The 22,834-nt window shown below is 45.3% G+C and overlaps 1 protein-coding gene across 2 annotated transcripts in view; it reads right to left on the bottom strand.

Annotated features, from left to right (window-relative positions):
- Xpo6 (exportin 6) overlaps window positions 1–22,834 on the bottom strand; it is a 108,460-nt gene continuing 85,626 nt past the window's right edge. For both annotated transcript variants that reach the window (XM_050121563.1, XM_050121562.1), the window contains exons 14-24: window positions 19,343–19,435; window positions 15,090–15,234; window positions 13,067–13,213; window positions 12,143–12,332; window positions 10,144–10,299; window positions 9,168–9,282; window positions 8,859–9,030; window positions 7,291–7,452; window positions 5,244–5,342; window positions 4,849–5,079; window positions 1–680 (exon numbers count right to left, since the gene is read on the bottom strand). In XM_050121563.1, the coding sequence (XP_049977520.1) occupies window positions 579–680; window positions 4,849–5,079; window positions 5,244–5,342; window positions 7,291–7,452; window positions 8,859–9,030; window positions 9,168–9,282; window positions 10,144–10,299; window positions 12,143–12,332; window positions 13,067–13,213; window positions 15,090–15,234; window positions 19,343–19,435 (1,612 nt within the window). In that variant the 3' untranslated portion in view covers window positions 1–578. The remainder of the gene's footprint in view (window positions 681–4,848; window positions 5,080–5,243; window positions 5,343–7,290; window positions 7,453–8,858; window positions 9,031–9,167; window positions 9,283–10,143; window positions 10,300–12,142; window positions 12,333–13,066; window positions 13,214–15,089; window positions 15,235–19,342; window positions 19,436–22,834) is intronic.

Raw genomic sequence — 22,834 nt, forward strand, 5'->3', positions numbered from 1 at the left:
TTTATATAACAACAACTTAAGCATTTTATTTATCCATTAAGCTTCTTAGTATCACAATGGAATGATGAGAAAATGAACAAAAAACCGCGAGTCTTCGCGAATCTCTGACAAAGAGCAGAGACTTCAAGGCAATCGGAGGGCAGGAGGCTCGACACAAACAGTTCTGATGTCGAGTTTCTCCTGGGCTGGCTGGACCAGGAGGGGTGGGGAGGTGGAATGGTGAGAAGGTGGCACTGTTGTAAGCGGTCCTTGGCGATTCTGACTCAGGATTGATATACACATGATCTGTATGGACCACGCTGCAGGATCTCTGGGTGCCTCCTGGGCATCCGGCCACAAGACCCTCTGCCTGCTCCAAATGCCTGGAAACTCTACCAATGCCAAATGGACCCCAAAGCCTGCTGTGTTGGTGGCAGCAGAAGAGGGCAAAGGCAGGCCACTTGCTCAGGGCATGAACATCCATAGAGTGACAAAGGCTTGTCACAGACGTCTGTGGCACAGGTGCAGGTGGTGTAGGTGGCGGTGGCAGCAGGCACGTCCCTGGGGCAGTGAGCAGCCAGGAAGGCAAGCAGGTGTTCCTAGAGCTTCACAGTGCCAGGGGGCAGGCTGTCGTTGCAGAGTCGGTAGTAACGGAGGTCATTTACCAGTCTGTGTACACTCTGGGTGAACGAGGGCAGGTCCTGAAAGGCAGGGCAGAGCTGAAGCCTGGCTCTTGAAGGTCCACCAGATTCCTAACTACCCACCCACCAAACTTAGCTGCCCCCAAACCTGTGCTTTTGGCTCTATGCAAACATTTAATAAGATTCCAAGTTCCAGGCAAGGTATACGGTTGGGTGGGGGAAACATGCAAAAATTCTTCTTCAGGGCTCCACAGCAATGCAGGCCTATACCACAGCCTGCAATGTAGGTCTTGACAGTTGGACCCAGGTTGGGGTGGGGGGGGCGCACGGGACGTGTGTTACAGAACCAGCCTGGCTGCTCCTCTGCCCTCTCCTTCCCCTAGGCCAGCCTTTGATGACCCATATCATAGAGTCCTTCCTGCATGGCCAAAGACACTGCCTGTCTTGCCTTAGCTGGTCTGGTCAGCACTTCTGTGGCTGACCCTCAGATCAATCATACTGCCTGTTCTCAAACAAACACCCAGTTCAGATACTATTCCACATTTCCACTACTTCCAAGTTCAATAACTACCCATTACTAGGCCTTCTAAGCCTAGGCCATCTACAAAATGAAGCTAATAGTTGCACTTGAAAAGGTGCCTGGAATCCCCATCAAAATCCCATCAAAAGTCTTCACAGATCTGGAGAAGACAATAATCAACTTTATATGGAAAAACAAAAAACCCAGGATAGCCAAAACAATCTTATACAATAAAGGAACGTCTGGAGGCATTACCATCCATGACTTCAAACTCTATTACAGAGCTACAGTATTGAAAACAGCTTGGTATTGGCATAAAAACAGAGAAGTCGACCAATGGAATCGAATAGAAGACCCTGACTTTAACCCACAAACCTATGAACACCTGATTTTCGATAAAGGAGCTAAAAGTATACAATGGAAAAAAGAGAGCATCTTCAACAAATTGTGCTGGCAAAACTGGATGTCAATCTGTAGAAGAATGAAAATAGACCCATATCTATCACCATGCACAAAACTCAAGTCCAAATGGATTAAAGACCTCAATATCAGTCCAAACACACTGAACCTGATTGAAGAGAAAGTGGAAGTACTCTACAACACATGGGCACAGGAGACCACTTCCTACGTATAACATCAGCAGCACAGACAGTAAGGGCCTCATTGAATAAATGGGACCTCCTGAGACTGAGAAGCTTCTGTAAAGCAAAGGACACTGTCACTAAGACAAAAAGGCAACCCACTGACTGGGAGAAGATCTTCACCAACCCCGCAACTGACAAAGGTCTGATCTCCAAAATATATAAAGAACTAAAGAAACTAGACCGTAAAAGGCTAATCAACCCAACTATAAAATGGGGCACTGAGCTGAACAGAGAATTCTCAACAGAAGAAGTTCAAATGGCCAAAAGACACTTAAGGTCATGCTCAACTCCCTTAGCAATCAGGGAAATGCAAATCAAGACAACTTTAAGATACCATCTTACACCTGTCAGAACAGCTAAAATCAAAAACACCAATGATAGCCTTTGCTGGAGAGGTTGTGGAGAAAGGGGTACACTCATCCATTGCTGGTGGGAATGCAAACTTATGCAACCACTTTGGAAAGCAGTGTGGCGGTTTCTCAGGAAATTCGGGATCAACCTACCCCTGGACCCAGCAATACCACTCTTAGGAATATACCCAAGAGAGGCCCTATCATACAACAAACTATATGCTCTACTACGTTCATAGCAGCATTGTTTATAATAGCCAGAACCTGGAAACAACCTAGATGCCCTTCAATGGAAGAATGGATGAAGAAAGTATGGAATATATACATATTAGAGTACTACTCAGCAGTAAAAAACAAGGACTTCTTGAATTTTGCATACAAATGGACGGAAACAGAAAACATTATCCTGAGTGAGATAAGCCAGACCCAAAAAGAGGAACATGGGATGTGCTCACTCATATTTGGTTTCTAGCCATAAATAAAGGACACTGAGCCTATAATTGGTGATCCTAGAGAAGCTAAATAAGAAGGAGAACCCAAAGAAAAACATATAGGCATCCTCCTAAATATTAACCTTCATCAGGCGATGAAAGGAGACAGAGACAGAGACCCACATTGGAGCACCGGACTGAAATCTCAAGGTCCAAATCAGGAGCAGAAGGAGAGAGAGCACGAGCAAGGAACCCAGGACCACGAGGGTGCACCCACACACTGAGACAATGGGGATGTTCTATCGGGAATTCACCAAGGCCAACTGGCCCGGGTCTGAAAAAGCATGGGATAAAACCGGACTCGCTGAACATAGTGGACAATGAGGACTACTGAGAACTCAAGAACAATGGCAATGGGTGTTTGATCCTACTGCACGTACTGGATTTGTGGGAGCCTAGGCAGTTTGGATGCTCACCTTACTAGACCTGGATGGAGGTGGGTGGTCCTTGGACTTCCCATAGGGCAGGGAACCCTGATTGCTCTTTGAGCTAACAAGGGAGGGGGACTTAATTGGGGGGGGGGAGAGAAATGGGAGGCGGTGGCGGGGAGGAGGCAGAAACCTTAAATAAATAAATAGATAACAACAACAACAACCAAAAAACAAAAGGTGCCTGGAAGAGCAGGAAGTGGAGCCAGAAATCTTAAATAAATAAATAAATAAATAAATAAATAAATAAATAAACAAACAAACAAACAACAAAAAAAACCAAAAGGTGCCTGGAAGAGCAGGAAGTGCCAGGACCAGCATGGCCTATAAAACAAAACAAAACAAAAAATGGCACAGCCTGTCTTCAACAAAAGCCTGCATGGAAGCAGGGACTGGTGCCTGGCAACGTAGTGAATGAACAGATGACCACATGGAAAGTGTGATTAGTTTCATCCTGAAGAACAGCACAGGGCACAGGGCCTGGTAGTGTTCACCTTTAATCCCAGTCCTCAGGAGGCAGAGGCAGGAGGGTCTCTATGAGTTTGAGCCCATCCTGACCTATACAGTAAGTTTCAGGCCAAAGAAAGACCCTGTGCAGAGGGGGTAGGGGTGGGGGATCACAAAGTCCAGCAAAGGCTACACTGCAACCTCACTTCAGAATACCCAAACCAAACCAAGTCAAAAACCGACCAAGCAGCATCTCTTCAATCAGCAGATCCCAAACAGAACACCTGGTGGAAACTATCATCCATTTTCAGTATGCATCCCAGGAGTCTGCTGAGCAACTAGATTTGGAACCCACTGCATTAGCCAATGCTGATGGCACTACAAAGCAACCATGAGATGTTAAGAGCTGGTCTATAGAAAAACCAAAGAAAAACCATTCAAGTGGTTGAAAGAGAGAAAAAGTCAGAGCCCCCCAAGAAAGGACAATTCTAAGACACAAAAAAGGAGGTGAGTCTAAGAAAGCTTCCCTAAGGCACATGACAAATGAGGGGGCACAATGGCCATAAACTTGAGCCCAGTATGGCTGTTCCAGCACAGAAGTAAAGAGCACCAAGACAGAGAGAAGTTCTCACTTCTCCACCCAAGGGGACAGGAGGAGCAGTGCTTCATCCAAAGAAGAAAAAGGTTTCCCTAAAAAACTTTCTTTTGCAAATTCCAAAGATGGTCTACCACGCAAAGATCAGGGAGGGCTACAGCTACCTGACGCGGAGAGAGGACAGTACAGAGCTTGACAGCAGTAACCAGCGCCCCAGCTGCCCCATCTCTCCCCAGTGACTTCCCCTGAGGTCTCATTAGCACAGAGGGTGAGCACTGTGAGGCTCCTTTGATGAGTCTGAGCTATGCCAGTGCTGTGTTGTGAAGAGTGATAGGAAAAATCCAGGTAGCCAAGCAACAGGGCCATCTCTGGAGATCCAAAGCTATATCAACCTTTTTAGTCTGCCTGAAAGTCAGGGCAGAGAGGCTGTATGTTGTCTTCTAGACCACTAAGTATGTGAGCCCTGTGGCAGGCAGATGTGTGTTGAGGGAGTGAGGGATGTGGACAAAGAAGGTGGGTGGCTTGCTGAGGCCAGGTTCTGTGGCCTCAACGGCGGAGACAAAGAACACATGAGCTACACAAGCCAAGTTCAGAGAAGAGAGTACGCCCTCCACACCCAGCGACAGTGTCACGTTACTCAGGTATATCCGTGGGCATAACCACGCCCAGATCTAGAAAGGCACCTCAACAGTCAGACAACAGGGTCACCAACCCACACACATGTTCCCTTGTGGCTTGGCCTTTTTTCCTCACCCGATCCATCTTGAAATTCCGTCCCAGCACATTTTTCTGATTGGCATCCACACCATCACAGCTGGTCAGGAACTCTGGAAGAAAGGCTGCAAAGAAGCCATCAAAGTCGACAGAAGCCATATTGTAAATGGCGATGCCAATCTCCTCTTGTAGAAGGTCATGAGACTTGTGAACCAGGACCTGGAGTAGTACATTCACAAACTGGAACAGCATGGTGGTCCGGAAGATCTTCTGCAAGCAGAGGAACAGGAGCATGGGCCAGGAGCCCTACTCAGACTGGGGCCACCCAGGGTCAGAGTATTCCCCAAAGTACTTCCCAGGCAGACTCAAGGGAGTTAGACTTAGCCCAGAACTCCAAGATGAGGAGGAACCTCCCAAGAGAGAAAGGCACTTACTTTGTGGTATAGTTTCTGCTTGGTGTTCAGAGTCTCCAAGTAGAAGAGATTTTGTTTGAACAGGTGGATGTCGGGCTGAAGAAAGGACTGTCCAAAAGCCTGGGGAGTAAGACTACTATTTAAAAAGCAGCACTTAAACTCCCTCAGACCCAACCCCTCCGGGCCTCCACCTTATGCCACAATCAATGCTATGCAGCTCCTCGTACCAGTCTCAATTCTGCCCATTAGGGCAGACCTCTGTAATGTAACTCTTGATATCTTAGCACCTGTGTCTTCCCATGGGCCTCACTTCTTATTTTGGTCCCATTTATTACCTTTTAAAAGAAAACTCTAGAACAGCATTGTCAACCTGTGCGTGGGTCATGACCCACATAGGACTGCATATATATCCACCTTACAATTCATAACAGTAGCAAAATTAGTTATGAAGTAGCAATCAATTTTATAGTGGAGGGTCACCACAACATGAGGACTGTATTAAAGGGTTACAGTGTTGGGAAGGTTGAGAACCACTATTCTACAATCTCTTCAAGAGTCCGTCTTTGAAGTAAGACACCCATACTAGTCAAATCCTTGAGCAATTTGAGCAGACAGCACTGCCTGCCTGCCTGCCTGCCTGTCCAGGCGATCCTCTACAGGGATTCCTTAGCGCCCATGCCTCACAGGCCTCAAATCCTCAGAGGTTCCTTCTCAATCACTGCATCTGCTTTGGGGCTGAGCAATAGCACATCTGTAAACTGCCTTACAACATCTAGGAGGAAAAGTGACCAGTTCAAGAGCAAACTGAAACATACAGCCCCAACACAAAATTCCCCACTGCAATACAAAGGGATCACTGGGGCAAGGGAGGCTGGCAGCCTATAGTTAAGTGGCTATTCCATCCCTGGTTTGTGTGGCTGTGCAAGGAATCTTGTCATCCCTGCTGCAGTAATGGGATCTATTCCTTAACGCCAAGATTTCTGAAGCTAGAGAGAAACTCTGGCACTGCAGGACCTGGATCAACACACAGCACCATCACCATGAAGGTGTAAGGCATTCCCCTTGGCGTCAAACGTCTCCTCACACTAACTCTCAATCTTCTCCCTGTGCTGGCAAACCCTGCTCATTTTCCATTCTTGCCCTTTTGTCTTTTCCATGCCATCCGATGGGTTGTGGGGCATGGCAGAGCCTTTCTTCTGGCTTTCTTCACCTTGTATAGCATATGTTCATTTCCACTGTAGTAGTATATTCTTTATTTCTACTACTAGATGAGTAATAGCCCATCTTTGCCACTGGGTTTATGCATTCACAGCTAGTAAATATTTGGGTTGCTTGGGGACACAAACATATGTGAACAGGTTGTATGAACACACGCTGTCATTTAGACTGCAAGATCATATGTTCAGCCACATATATAACATTATAAGGAACTGCCAAACTATGATGGTCTTTCAAAGGGACTTTTCTAAGTCCCAAGTGAGAGAGCAGTCCTCAGTCAAAGACGTCTACAGATAAAGCTTCGAGGAGTAAATACTAGCACACACCAAGCTCAAGCCCTGAATAGGGCTTTATGGTAGGAGCCAGAATGCCCTTTCCAAATGCAGGTTACTGGGCTCTCCAGAGACTCCTAGCTTGTTAAGTGTCCTGTAAGTAAGGATCAGGGAGTACTTGTCACCCTGCCTTAGCCTTCAAGTGTTCCAAGGGCTGGAATTACACGTGTCACCATGTCCAACAGATTCCTCCTTGCACTGCTCTCAAATGAAGGGAGCGGACATTTAGCACACATCCACTGGTGTCGTGTCCTTGATGTACACTATGTTTATCTCACGGTAAGTGTATGACAGTAGCAGTACTGACCTTACTTTACAGAGGAAGAGATTGAAGCCCCAAGAAACTAACAGGGCAAAGCTCAGTGTCAACCCCACACGTGCTGAAGGGCCAGGTTGGAAGTGGACCACATAGCTAGAAGAACCTGAGGGACATGGGCCAAGGATGCAGGCAGCACCCAGAACAAGGCCAACTTGTTCTCAGCACACTGAAGTATCACAGGCAAGCCCTTCCCCCTTACCTGCATGATGGCACTGAACTGGGGTTCATTGTCCATCTGCTCCTCAGCAATGCCCCTCTGCACACTAGCCAGGACAGTTGACTTGAAGAAGTACCGCCAGTTGTGATGGAGTGTCCGAAAGAGGAGCTCAAACAGCTCAGCCTTCACGTCAGGTGATGGGCGCTATAGAGACAGCCACAAGACACTATATTTTCCTTCATGCAGCCTGGGGGCCTCTTGGCCAGTGTAGGCCACCAAAGGAGCCCAAAAGCCACCAGATAGTAGACATATTCACATCCCACCCACACTTCTGCCACTTCCTGTGTAGAAGGTCCACCCCTTAGAGGGGACAGTTCATCCAGCAGTGCTTCAAGAGATAGTCCTACACATGAGACAACGTTAAAATGAGTGCCAGGGGTTGGGAGGTGGTGGTGCAGGCCTTTAATCCCAGCACTCGGGAGGCAGAGGCAGGCGGATCTCTTTGAGTTCCAGCCTGGTCTACAAGAGCTAGTTCCAGGACAGGCTCTAAAACTACAGTGAAACCCTGCCTTGAAAAACCATAAAAGATGAGTACCAGGAAGCTCTTTCTAACGAATCACTAAGCTTAAACACTCAGAAGAAGGGCCACAAGGGGCAAAGACAATGAAAATGTCCGTTTTTCTATTCAGAAACTAGATAATTGGATTGTTCCTATCTTCCTCTTCCAGGATGCAGGCGGTATGCTGGCTAACCTGCTAGCTTTAAGCAACCCCAGAGGCTAACAAAAGCAAGACACCCTGAAAGCAGCCTGTTACCCAAGAGAGGCAAGTCTGAAGAGCCCTTAGGAATCAAGAAATCTAAAGGCCTCCCAATGGATGTTAAATGCTGCGCTAATTGCTGCCTGAGTGTAGCTCCTTTTCCTAAGCCGGCATCAGGATTCTGAGAGAGCAGGGGTTACTGAAGCATAATTTCCTAACTTAAACCCAAATGTCCAAGTTACCAGCGAGCATACTAGCCACATTATTCCAACACTGCTGTAGAATTCTGTGACTGTCAGTTGCAATGTTATGTGTTTCTCAAGACCCAGCACCCTGAACTTTGGCTGTGGGACAGCTTCGAGATCAGTTCCTATTTTCCTAAACATTGCTGTAACATTCAAGCTGCATCTGTACTGTTAGTACCTAGCCTTTTACTTTCCTAGAGCACTAAGAGCTCTACCTGAATTGTCAGCAAGAATTTGCTTTTATCAAGACTACCAAGTTGAAAGCATTCTTTCTTGGAAAGAGGCATCCAAAAAGACTACAGGAGAGGGAGAGAAAGAGGGGTCTCTGGAAGAGCGGCACGCACTAACTGCTGAGCCACCTCTCCAGTTACAAGTGAGGTGCATTTAAAAGCCCTAAGTATCCAGAAACATTTATTCTTTTTATTAATTATTCATGTGTGTGTGTGTATGCACAATGTATCCTTTCCTTGGAGGGAGGAGAGACCACAAAAAATTATTTACAAGAGTACTGAAAGAACTCACAAGTGAGATCTAAACACAAGGCAATTTCTAATTTCTCTCCCTCCCAGTCAGGAGGTACCACAGGGATCTCCCTGGCTCCACCTACCTCAGCAATGATGGGGTACACCTGCTCCATGCACAGTGCAATAATGCTGGGGAGGAAGGGCTTGAACACCTGGCCAGGCTCCTGCACTACCACCTGTAGGATCTTCAGGAACTTTTCCACTACCCGGCAGCCAGTGCTACCTTCATGCAGGATGCTTTCAGCCAACTGTTCTCTGCAGGCAAAAGAAATCCACAGAAAAACTCAACAACCAATTCTTGTAGCAAGTGAGGAAAAGGAGCAGAAAGTCCTACATTTTGCAGCCAGGCTGGTCCGGACTCTGAAAGGCCTGGGTAGCAGGTATGTGGTTACCTGGTAAACATGTTGAGGAAAGTCTGGATGATCTGCTCAGTGAAAGGCACACCCATCTGTACTCTAAGGCCTCGGAACAAGGTGAGGAAGAAGCTCAGCATCTCATCGGTCACGTCTAAACGAAGGACAAAGCAAACGGTCAACACCATGTGCACAGGGACTAATGCACCCACAGCTTGATCAATTTTCCTTTGCAGTCTGCACCGTCATCTCTCTCTAATGCATCCCACTGGAAGAAATGTCCCCGACACCATCAGAGCCAATGATGGAAAGTGGAAAATGATTAAGAGCCTGCTGAGAACACGGCTCTGGTCCTAGGAATGCTTGCCTGATTGCTCACGGCAGGAAATGGAGTTGTCTTATCTTGAAGCCCAGCATACTGTCCCGCAAACCCGCATGGTCAGCATTCTCACTGAAAATGAACCACTTTGTGCTCATATCCAAGAAATTATCCAACTGGATCAACACCTGAATGTCTTGGCATTTCTCTCTAAAACCAATCATCCCTGTAGTAGGTCAAGGTTAAGTGGCTAAAAGTAGATGATGATGTAGCACTCAGGTCACACTACCCTGGGCTACTAAATAAATTTAATCATTCTGGTTAGTGTGGTTCCATAACCAGATTTCATCTTGCATGGGACACAAAGTGCTTATAGGATGCCATCAGTGCATCTAAGCTACAAAGCCCCTGCTGTCTAACACTGACAAGGCCACTGTAAAGGCTCTCAGCAGAGCCAGACAAGCACATTCAGAGTGACAGAGCAGTACTGGTTGGTGACAGTAACACTGACACATCAACTCTGCTTATCTTTCCAGACTCTCCAACGACAGCACACCTTTGCCTTTATGCTTCCCTTCACTGAGCAAAGTCCAGGCTGGCTTGCTCTGACTTAGCATGTCCTACAGATCTAAGCGGGTACTCTGGCTCTTACGAACACAATCCATCCACGAGGCAGGCCTCTGAGCTAATTCTTACCTGACTGATGGATAAAGGCTGGAAAGAGGGCCAGGGAGACCTGAACAGACTCCTGCAGTGACTGGTAGCAGATCTGTCGGGACTTGGTAGATTCGCCAGAGATATTCTCTACAATGTCTTCCAAGACACTAAGTGTCTGGTGAATAATCACTTTGGCTGCAAGTCAAGATGAAGCTTCAGTTATGTGTTGTCTGAGACAGAGTACAGCTAGCGGGAACAGACACAAGGGAGGGAAGAACCTTGCAGAAGAACACCAGGAAGACACTCACACAAAAGGAAGTCCTGATAACCAGGAAAGCTTGTCTCTATTTCATTATATGACCCCACAAGCACCATGTATCTCCTCTCCCTTTTTTACCCAAGACTCCAGTTGTCTGCCTGTCTGCATACTTGGGCTTATGCCCCCCCCCTCCCTACTTTACCCACTAGCAACCAAACAGGTGATAGGCTGGGGGGTATAGCTCAATTGATAAAGTTCTTGCCTAACATGCACAAGGTCCTGCATTCAACACTCAGCATCACATAAAAACTGGGTGTGCTGGCACTTGCCTATAATTCCAGCACTCAAGAGGTAGGAGTAAAAGTTTGAGGTCAGCCTGAGCTCCAGGAGACCCACCTCACTCCCCTCTAAAAAACACTAAATGGCCCAATAAACACCATATAAGCTGGGGAAGTGATTGGTGAGACAAATGGCCAGGCAATTAGCACAGGAGAACAAACTCACCCCCCTTGAGTTACAGGCAGTACCCACCCTGCTAACCCACAGGCACAGCCTACCACGCAATGTAATAGTGCTGGCTTTAGGAAATATTGCCTGGTCAATCTCTGGCATATCAGGTCTGTAGTCTGATTGTGTACACATGATTGTTATATATCACTAGCACTATATAAACATCTAACAATGTATATGACATATGAGTTCACATTGTGATTCTACACAGCTCAGGGAATGTGGTGGCAATGATCAGACAATATTTGAAGTGAGAGCCCTGACTGCAGCAGAGAGAGGGTCAGTAGTCAGCTTATACCCTGGGCAGGATTCTAGTCAGCCCCAAAGGTCCATCTTTGTTAGGTTGCTGTGAGGGTCAGAGGTTTCAGCAGGGCACCTGACATACAAGGTCTAAGAAGAGAAAGCTATCATAATCCTCTTGTATGAATGAAGAGTATTTGGCTCAGCCCAAGCCTAGTAGGTCCAACTTTGATGAATTCCAGAGGCCGGTCCAGATTGAGACTCACCACTATCAAACTTGTAGTATACTCTGGGCTGTTCTGAGCCTCACAAAGGCCACTGGCTCCTGGGTGAGGAGTGTGGGGGCTGAAGAGAGCTAAAGCTTCAGTCAAAGGAGGGTGTGGGAGAAAGAAGACATGCTTAGGAAATGTACAAAGTTAGACTGTTCCTCTGGTTTAATTAGCTGTTGAGTTCTACTTTCTTCATCTGAAACTGTGGCCAGAAATATCCCCTCATGGGACTGAGGACGGAAGGCAATGACTCACAACAGGCTGATCTCTGAAGACTGGTGACAGTGATGCGAGAAAGCAAACAAAAGGCACTCATTCTACTGCTAAGAGGTCACCACGAACTACTGAAAACTCAGAGATTATGATAAGGCTAGGAACGCATGAAGGACAGGGCACCAGAGATGAAGGACAGGGCACCAGGGATGAAGGACAGGGCACCAGGGATGAAGGACAGGGCACCAGGGATGAAGGACAGGGCACCAGGAATGAAGGACAGGGTACCAGGGATGAAGGACAGGGCACACAAGCATCTGAAATGGGTTCTGTCAGCCTAGGGCTTATAGATGGACGGCACCACTGGCAGAGTCGTCCATAGGTGTTTCCTTTAGGTCTCCAACAGTTACTTAACAGATAGGAGGAACGCACTCAGGAGGTATGTCCAGCAGATGTAACAGTTTTTCTGTGGAGTAGTCATGTCACTATAAGCAAATGAAGTCACCCGAGGAGTTTCAGGTGCAAAGTCTACACAGGAGTTACTTACTGTCATCCAATGGCACCTTTCTCTGGGGGGCAGTAGCACTGGGCTTCAGACTGTGGTAGTCCCGAGAGAGTGCAGAGATGAGGCTGGCATGATTGATGGAACGCAAGGGCCACTGCTGCTCACTCTCAGGAAGATTTGGCCATGGAAGGAGCAAGGTGTTAGAGAGTGCACGGCAAACCAAAACCTGTGCCTGGAAGGAACCCAAAGGCATCCATCAGAGGTCAAAGGGTAGGCAAAAGCTGGTAGCCAAGACTGACTCTACCTCAGGTCCTATGTGTCTTTTTTATAGCCTGGCCATCCTCTACCTTTAAGGCACTCAGGCAGGAAAAAGAAACACAGAAGTAACCCCAAGTCTAGGTCTCAATGTATAGTGTCAGCCTTAAGAAGCCTAGCTAGTATTCACCCTGCTCAATCTGGTGTCTGAAGCCTCACAGTGTGAGAAATCCACTGGACACGGAGTCTAGTACAGTCTTTGCTACTGCCTTCCGACCCCCAAGAAGCCACTGAGAATGGGCTCACAAGGACACTCTTACCACCATGCTCTCACATTCAGGTCGCTAAGAACCTGCCTGTAAATCCACCCACCTCACCAACTTTCTGCTCTTAAGTAGTCTGAGCCTGCCAGGTGGCATCTCAAACCCAGAATGTAAACCAGGCTGGCCTCAACCAAGGAGAGCACAGGGGCTCTCAATAGGGGGCAAATGATGTCTCTGTGCATGGACGGGGAGGAGCTTTCCCATCTGAAGCAGGATTCTGGCTTTGAGTGAGAGAAGCCAATGGGTTGTGTCAGTGCTACCCACAGAGGCAGTCCATGTAGCTGAGGTGGCTTTCAACTCGAATGTAAATGCAGAACCAGCCTCTTCTGCCTTAGCTTCCCCAGGTCTCAGCCACAGAGCTCTGGGAATGCCCCAGGGAGTGTTCTACCTTATCGGCTAGGCGCTGGGCAGAGGCATCAATGATGCTGTTGAAGACCTTCTGTACTGCGGGGATGTTGATAAGAAAGACAGGTCGCACAGTGGTGGCTAGTGAGACAAGTAGGTGGCACGCAGACAGCAGCAACTTTTCTTGAACCTAAAACAGAAGAAATGTGACATGTTGGCTTACTGATCTTCTGGGAGATTGATATTGGAGAAACTTTCCTAGAGCAGCTGTAACTAATGACTGCTAAACTATACCATTGAGGATAATTCCCAACAAGATGAATGTCTTCTATTCAACATTTATAGCTGCTGCCTCAGTCAGCATCACTTCTTGCTCCTTCTTCCCAATCACTCCTCAGCTCATCCACTTCTGTGATACCCCACAGTGTCCTCGCTGGCATGCTGTCCAAGTCTTCCCCTCAAACACCATAGTATTCTTCAGTTTCCTGCTCTGGTTCCCCCAGAAGTCAAGGTCTCACTCAGCCCTTCCTTCCTGCACTGTATTTTGCCAATCTCCTAGTCTCTCCTATTTCTTTCATCTTAACATGCCTGAAAAAAAAACTTGATTCAAATTACTGACAGCTTCAAATCCATAAAAAAAAAAGTTCTTGGAAAAGAATAGTTAGAAACTGGCCTCAGCCTTAACTGTGTTAAACACACACTCTACCAAGGAGTCAGGCCTAAACTTTCTTAAGTTTCCTATAAGTAAGGGCCAAACATGGTAAGACTGGTGAAACATCACACCAAAGAATCAAGGTCTGCAGAACTATTTAGGAAGGTGGTATTATGGTAATTCCTGAATATTTACCTAATATGGTAACCATAAAATATTGCTTACCTGTAACATCATAATCTCTAATTATTCTAAGAAAACGACATAACAGGATAAACATTCTTTAATCTACATATTTCAGAAGTATTTATTAATTTAAAGACAGGGTCTCATATAACCCAGATGACCTGGAACTTCTTATCCTATTCCTATCCCTGAATGCTGCATGTGGTGCTGGGGACTGAAGCCAGGGCTTCATTTGCATGAGGCAAGCACTCTACTAATTCAGTTAAATTCCCAGCCCAATTTTACCTGTAATGGAATCAAACTAAAAGTGGAGCAAGAGCTAGGTAAATTATGGAACACACTCCTTATGGGCATCAAAACCTTTAGAAACTACCATTACAAATACAGTAGGTTTATGGAAGTCAACATAACTCTATTCAAACAGGCTTCCTATATGTGCAAAGATAGTAAGAACACCTGGATGCACCTCATGCAAGTTAACAGTCTTCTTGGGTGAGGACTTACTAGACTGCCCATTTTATCTAACTATAACCTTTACTTAGCAGTTTCACTTCCAGGACCCCACTACAGGCTCTCTATCATTTGTAGAAGAGTAGACGTAAAGGGAGCATCCTTCTATCATGAGAAAGTCAAACCCATCCTCATAAGAAGATAGCACTGGGTAGTATGACAACTCAAGTTGATCTGTGTATTTAGAAGAAAGCAAGACATAGTGGGAATGAACAGCAATACCTCTATATCTACAAACTTTCTGTAAAAACAGAAACATGTCTAGAAGGATTGCCACCAGTCCTGACCATGCTCATTCTGAGAACAACGTTGTTTCAAGAAATAAGATCCAACAACAAAAAACCTTTTCAGGCAATAAAACTGAGCAGGTACTTCCACCATGAGCAAAACCCAAATTATATTTGAACATGTGTAGACTACAACTGAAAAGGGACATGAGGCCTGGCAAGATGGTTCAGAGGAGAAAGGTCCTTGCCACCAGAAACCGGGGACCAGCAGAGTGGAAAAAGAGAACTAATTTCTATTATGTGTTCTCGGATCTCTACAGGCATGCTATGGCGCTCGTGCATGCCCATGCACACACAAATAAATAATAAAACAATTTTTTTAAGGAACATGAAATACAGTTGTATCATCCGTAGTAAGGACACTGTTTTAGTTTTACGGTAAGCAGGACTATGGAAAGGACAAACAGGTACAACATTTTCTGTCTCAAGACCTTGGTGCTAATGAGAGGTGTGATCGCATCCATGGTGGTAGAGATGAGTGTCACAAACTGCTGGGTGTTCTGCCGATGGGCTTCACTGCAATACTGTGCCAACCAGTGGGAGTAGGCCTGGAGAGCAGCAAGTGACTGGGCATGCCTGCAAGAAGGACAGAAGAAGTGATCTGAGAGGGTCAGGCAAACAGAGTGGCATGAACTCGTAAAACAAGAACCCTATTCACTTGCAGGGCATTCCAGGACATGGTGACAGTGTACATATCAGTCACCTGCTCGCATTGTTTCTACATGCCCACCACTACTGAGAACACACAGGGCAGTTTCTGAACAGCTGCAGATCTTACTCTTTCTGTGACACACAAGTTTATTTAAGAAGATGGCAAACATAAGGAGAAATATGCTAACTTTAAAAATAGCAAAATGTGTCAGATGGTGGTGGCACACACCTTTAATCCCAGCACTCGGGATGCAGAGACAGGCGGATCTCTTTGAGTTCAAGGTTAGCCTGGTCTACAAGAGCTAGTTCCAGAACAAGCTACAGAGAAACCCTGCCTCGAAAAAGCAAACTAACCAACCAAACAAACAAAAAAACCCAAAAAAGTAAAAATCTTAGCAGTCTTAGCTGCAAACTACATTCTAAATGAGAAATGGGTATTCTACAGCTCTGACGGAAGATTCCAGAAGGGTCTGCCTGAAGTGTTCAGGTGTTTGACTTCTGCAAAGGCTGCACTGGATCACACATTAACAAAATACATACTTAAAAGTTTACAATGAAACCCGGTGTGGTGGCACACACTTGTGACCCCTGCACTCAAGGCTGAGACGAGAATAAATAAACACTCCAGCTCCCAAATCAGCCTTAACTACAAAGTGAAACCCTGTTTAAAATTAAAACCAACCAAACGAAAACACTAAAACACGCCAGGCACAGTGGTATGCATATTTAATCCTCCTAGCTCTGGAAGCAGAAGCAGGCACATTTCTGAGTTTAAGGGCAGCATGGCTACATAGCTACATAGCTAGTCAGAACACAGAAAACCCCAACAGCTCACAGCTCAACAAGATGATAAATAATTGGTCTTACAGAGGCAGAAGTCTAGTTCAAAACACTAGATCACGCAGCTATGCACAAATGCTCCTTTCCAGTAGTCACCACTAAGCAATCTGAGTTGATATCCTGACAAGAGCTATATACATGACCCACCCCATGGTGTGGTCACCATAAAGACCCCTTCTCTGTCACTGTTAAACTGTAAACTGATGATTCTTAAAAAGAAAAAAAAATATGGTCAAAAGGATTATTTTTTTACTCAAAATAGTATAAGTCATTGTCATTTTTAACTGCTGATCAAGTCTTAACAAGGAATGCTCCCTTCAAGTCAGCTCCTGTGTGTTCTTGCATATTCCAGACACATTCAGAAACCACTTCCTTATTTACTGATTCTACAGCATTCCCCAGCATCATCCTGTCCCAAAACAGTGCATTTTTCCAAAGGAGTTCTGGTTCCTTTTGTTGGAGAAATTATGTGGTTAAATAGCAAGGCTTAAATGTGAGGGGCAGCCCAAGTGCCATGGCTTATAGAACCTGACTGGGGACAGTGCTAGGGTGTAGACAGACATCATTTCACAATCAAACAGCATCAACAATGATCCAAGTGCCTACTGATATGATACAAGAGGAAAGACTTCACAGAATGCAGCCACCTTGCTACAAACATGTAACATAGGCTGACACAGTGGAAAAAACTTGTCAGCTCTGGACTGCAAGATGTTCTTTAAACAGTAAACATACGGTCTTATGCTCCAAAGTCTGTCTGCCTCTTCCTCCCCTCCCTACCCCCGCATGTGATTTTTTTCTTCTTCATTAAAAAATTTATTTATTCATTTACTCTTTGAGAACTATCTTTTCTCATTTTACATATCAATTCCAGTTCCCACTCCCTCCACCTTCCCCGCCTCTTCCTTTTCTGACACACACACACCTCTGCTCATACATCATATATAATTAGGGACCATTCTACATTATAGGAGATAGGTCTATAATTAAATCTTAAGCAGTGTACATACATACATGCATGTGTGTGTGTCTGTGTGTGTGTCTATACTAGATATTGGCTTGTAAGGTTTTAAGTGCTGACAATAGTAACACAGTTCTAGAGAATGGCTTGTTCCTAGGAGATACCTAAAGAACTCACAGGTGAAGTAACATGCTATCTACAATTTATTTCCACTCACTCTTCTATTTACTTAATCTGCAGCTGAAGAGAACAACACTTTTTTTTTTTTTTTTTGGAGACAGGGATGCTCTGTAGCCCTGGCTATCCTGGAACTCAGCACTGTAGATAAGGCTGGCTTCAAACTCACTCTGGAATGCTAGGATTAAAGGAGTGCACCACCGCCACCTGGATGCACCTTTTCTATAAAAAAACAAAGTGTGGGTATTTTAGGCCTTGCGGACTACACACTCCTAGTTAGCCGTGGTGTAGAGAGCAGCTACAAATTACTATGTAAATGAATGGGCACGGCTGCATTCCAGAAAAATATGCTGACACTGCAGGTGGCCACTGGTCAGTAATCAACTCCTGTCCTAAACCCAACAGACTCAGCTTAAAAGGCTCCCTCCAGGCTGAAACAAAGCAGTTTATCTGTAAGATGCAAAACCAGAGTTGACAGTCAAGTTTCCCAGAGGGAAGTTTCAAAAGGTCTGAGTTTCCCCTCCCTTATCTTTACACAGAAGGCACCCTGAAGTAACTAGGTGCTGAGCATCCTGTTTCTTTGGTCCTGCCCCACCCACTCCACACCTTCTTTTCAGATTCTACACTTGTCCATCTCTTCTGCTTATGCTGGGACACTTGTTCTACTACATTAACTGCTGCTTAATCCAGGGTAGGGGGAAAGGTCTCTCAGCTGTTGCAGCTTGGTCTTCTTATCACCACCTCTTAAGGTAGGAGAGGTGTGTGTCTCTGTGTGTCACGAGTCATGGTTTATCAGCCTCTGCTCTAGTCCACAGCAAGCCTTTTGGGCAGTACAATAGGATAAGGCCTTGTTTACAGTCCCCAGATGCTATCCCTTCCAGGTCATTCTCTCATGAGCTTCCCCCATGTATATACTTTATCTGAGCATCTTGAGTTAAGTGTCAAAGCAACCTGAGATTCTTATTTAATATACAGATGGGCCCTGTGTCATCCTTCCAAACTTAAAATCTGTAGGAAGATGTCCAAAAGTCCTTCTGTGCTCCAGTTGCTTTAAGACATCTACTTTGGTTTGGACGAGTTGCTGGCTTACAGCTCCCACAGTCCTTACAATGTCCCTGAAAAAGGAAATCTTTTGCTTGAAAACATTTGGTCTTTTGTCCTCGGTCTTTCATTATCTTCAGAACAGCCAAAGTTTTTGTTACTTTTAACAGCTCTTATCAACACACCTAAGCATACGTTAAGCAAGGCAACTTCTGCAAAGTCCCTAGTTTGCCAGGGTATGGTCAAACTGCCAGGGTATGGGGTCATGTACTTTGTGGGTTGTGACTCTTGCCACACCCTCAGCCTTTGGGGAGAGTAAAGGGACTAAAGGTTTCCCTGATGATCTATATCAATCCTGGGGGGAGCATAGGTTCCTGGAGGGGAGTGCCAGGAAGGACAGCAGCTCTGAGCATCTGCGCTACTCATCTCATCTGGCACTCGTCTAACAACAAACGAATCAAATTTCAGAGGAAGATGTGGGCATCCCAACTTCTAGTCATCATACAGAAGCACAAAAAGCACAGCTGGGGGCAACAGCTGCCACTGGAAAGGAGATGCAGAAGGGACACTCCTGGGGACAGAGCCCTCAACACGATGCTACAAGTAATGTCAGAAGTGAGGTTAATTAGAGGATAATGTTTCATGTGAGATGACTGGTTTTTCTCACATGCACCAACTCTGTCCGTGTAGGGTGAGAGATGCATGTTTCAGGTGCTTCTACCCCACCCCTGTGTACTTTTCAGCCCCCTCTTCCACCATGGTGCTTACCAGTTCCTAACTTCACAGCCCACGCTGTTGTCTCCTATAATGCCTGCCCCATAGAGCTTCATCCCTGGTCTCTTTAGTTCAACCAATTACATTCATCCCAGACATACATCCAATAATCTGTCTTTCTAGGGTCAGAGTTCAAGAGTTCTCCCTCAATTTGAGGCAGCCACCGCTGTTCATTACATTGAATTCATCTGCAGGTAAGGTCAACATCTCATAAGAAGGCAACCACCATACTCTACTTACACATCAATGAGGTCAGGCTTCAACACTGATGGCACAGCTGTTTCAATGTTGTACAGTTTTATCTGAGATCCGTACAGAGTAACTTTGACCAATCTGTTGACAAAGGAGTAGGTGAGAAAGGACATTAAGCCTGAGAGCCAAAACAAACAAAAGGGACAAGATGCAAAATATAACCCCAAGGTCAGACTTTCAGACAAAACAAAAACAAAAATCTGATCTCCAATTCTTCCCAAGAAAATAGCCAGGACTGTGCATTAAGGGTTAATTACAAGAGTACTTACTAAAACATCACATCACTTCTATGTCAAAAACTTTAAAAACAAAGGCTGGCGAGATGGTACAGTTGAGTAAAGGCATTGGCCACTAGGTCTAGTCGCCAGAGTTTGATCTTGTAGAACACAGCCTTCTGTAAGTTGTTCTTTAATATCTCTCTCTCCTCCCCCCCTTCTCTCTCATATGTGCAAAGGTTGGAAAAAGATCACCAGAACATATTGGTCCAGTTACTCTAGAGGTGGGATGGAGTAAGTAGATTATGGACTACTGTTTCCTCTCTGCTTTTCTATATTCCTGAATCGCACATTATAAATATTCAACGCTGTGTACATGTGTGCACACTTTTCTTCTTTGTATTATATTGGCTACGTAGTTCAGACTGGCCTTAAACTTCTGATCATCCTGTCTCAGCCTCCCTAATGCTGAGATTACACACATGAGCTATGCCAAGCTATATAAACTATTTTTAGAAGTGAGGGGAAGAAAAAAGTTTCCCTTTTTTGTAAGATTTTTTTTTTAAATTTATTATGCAGTGTTCTGCCTGCACGTATGCCTGCATGCCAGCAGAGGGCACCAAATCTCAATTATAGATGGCTATGAGCTACCTTGTGCTCTTAACCTCTAAGCCCCTGGGGAAAAATGTTTTAAGAAAGCAAGCCTGGCTGGGCGGTGGTGGCGCACACCTTTAATCCCAGCACTTGGGAGGCAGAGGCAGGCTGTAAAAAAAAAAAAAAAAAAAAAAAAAAAGCCTGCTTTTTGACAATTTATCTAAAGATTCACATGACAAATTTAAAATCACTTCAATGTTTCCAATGGATCGATACATAACAAGAAAAGAGAGTAAAATGTCTGCTGTAGAATTTAAGAGTCTAGGTGGCAGACTTATATTCATCCTCTCCCCCCCCCACTCCTTCCCTCCTTGTATGATTCTCACAACTTCTTTGAAAATTAGAAATTGAGCCGGGCAATAGTGGCGCACGCCTTTAATCCCAGCACTCGGGAGGCAGAGGCAGGCAGATCTCTGGGAGTTCGAGACCAGCCTGGTCTACAGAGCTAGTTCCAGGACAGGCTCCAAAGCCACAGAGAAACCCTGTCTCGAAAAAACAAACAAAGAAAAAAACCAACTGAAAATGTAGGCAGGAGTTTCTGTCCTGCCTGGTCCCACAGCCATTCAATCCCAAAGAAACACATAGAGTCTTATATTAATTATAAACTGTGTGGCCTATTGGCTCAGACTTATTATTATAAACTAGCTCTTACAACTTAAATTAACCCATAATTTTTGTCTATCTTTAGTCATGTGGCTTGATACCTTTTCATAGTGAGGCATTCTCATCTTGCTTCCTGTGTGTCTGGCTGGTGACTGCTTCTCTGCCTTTCCTCTTCCCAGAATTCTCCTAGTCTGGTTGTCCCGCCTATCCTTCCTGCCTGGCTATGGGCTAATCAGCTTTTTAATACACAAATATGAGTGACATATCTCTGCAGTGTACAAGAGTATTCTCCCACAGCAGAAAGAGATGAGAGGAGTAAATCTTTCTAGAATAAACTGAGATGGTTACATTGAAGGGGAAGTGGCTGAGAGTGCCAGTTATTCAAGGCCCACAGTGTATGGTGTATGGTTGTATGTCCAGTGTCCAGCATCAGGCACAGCAGGGAGCTCCTTTAGGAAGCAAGAAGTCCATTTTCTCTGTCCTGAGTTGAGTGAACAGAGCAGCACTGCCTGAGTTCTGGCCAACTCCACATAGAACCCTGCAAGCCTACCCCTCAACTGCAGAGGTCACTACAGGGGACAGCTGCTTGGTCCCAACCCAAGGCACGGTGTGTGTGTGTGTGTATGTGTCACAATCTCTGAAAAGAGCTTAACACTAAAGAAAGGAAGTTTGTACTCTGGGAAATGTTCCTCTCAGATGTGTGGAATGCAGAACTTTATTCCAAAAGGAAACCATAAAAGGATTGAGAGTTGGAGGGCAGCGTGAAGGGCACCCCCACAGAGACAAGAAAGCAGGAGTAAAGAGCCAAGTCCTTAACCCCAAGTCCTTAAAATTTCTGTAAAACAGGAATGAAAATAGGAACTATCACACAACAATGTGTGTTCATGTGTTATATTTGTTAAGCATGTGTTAAAAATCACAGCTGTGTGGGTATGCATGCCCCCTGCAAGCACAAAGGTCACAGATGGATTATGGGTGTCCCATTCTACCTTTCTTCACCTAATTCCCTTGAAACATAATCTCTTGATAGACCTGCCTAGGCTGGTAGCCACCAAGTCTCAGTCATCCTGTCTGGCTCCACAATATAGCAAACACTCAGTACCACCCTCTGAGTCATTTCCTACCTTCTGGTGTTGAGCTCCTTAAGTTGTGTTCTACACTAAACCTGTAATTAGATGTATCTGTGTTCAGCAACTGTAATATCAGGTTTCATGTGACCTATCAGACAACAGTGCTAGTCAAATCACAGAACTATAGGGAAAGCCTTCTCTCATACACTAGTCTTGGTTTATTTATTTTTTAAATATTTATTTATTTATTTATTTATTTATTTATTTAACAATATTCTGTGTGTATGCCTGCAGGCCAGAAGAGGGCACCAGACCCCATTACAGATGGTTGTGAGCCACCATGTGGTTGCTGGGAATTGAACTCAGGACCCCTGGAAGAGCGGGCAATGCTCTTAACCTCTGAGCCATCTCTCCAGCCCCCTTGGTTTATTTTTTGAGACAGAGTTTCTCTATGTAGCTCTGGCTGTCCTGGAACTCACAGAGATCCCTCTGCCTCTGCCTCCTGAATGTTGGGATTATAGGCATGCGCCACCGTGCACAGCTTTACAAACTAGTCTAAATGCAGACAGATACGTAAGCATAAGACCTCAGACAAACCAGGCTCTTTGATCTGTCATCTCAATGGAGAAAAAAAGTGGACTGACATACATATCCAAATGGTTTACTGAACCAAAGACTGGTTATCTAACTTGAGACAGGAAAATGCATTCTATCCCTATTGAGTCATCAGTAGAAATGGATGACTAGTACAGGACTGGGAAGAAAATCAGACTCTGAAAGTCAAAATTCCATAGTTTAGAAAAAGCCTGGAATCTGGACTCTTAAAATCGCTCCCTCTCCTGAGCACATAAACCAAACAAAGCACCCACTGCCTCTAAGCCACATCTACTGAGAAACAAAACGGCAAGACTCACCTCTCAACATAAAAAATGAGTTGA

The sequence above is a fragment of the Alexandromys fortis genome, unplaced genomic scaffold (genome assembly GCF_014885135.2).
Source record: "Alexandromys fortis isolate MF-2015 unplaced genomic scaffold, M_Fortis_MF-2015_v1.1 scaffold_199, whole genome shotgun sequence".
In the NCBI taxonomy this organism is placed as follows: Eukaryota; Metazoa; Chordata; class Mammalia; order Rodentia; family Cricetidae; genus Alexandromys; species Alexandromys fortis.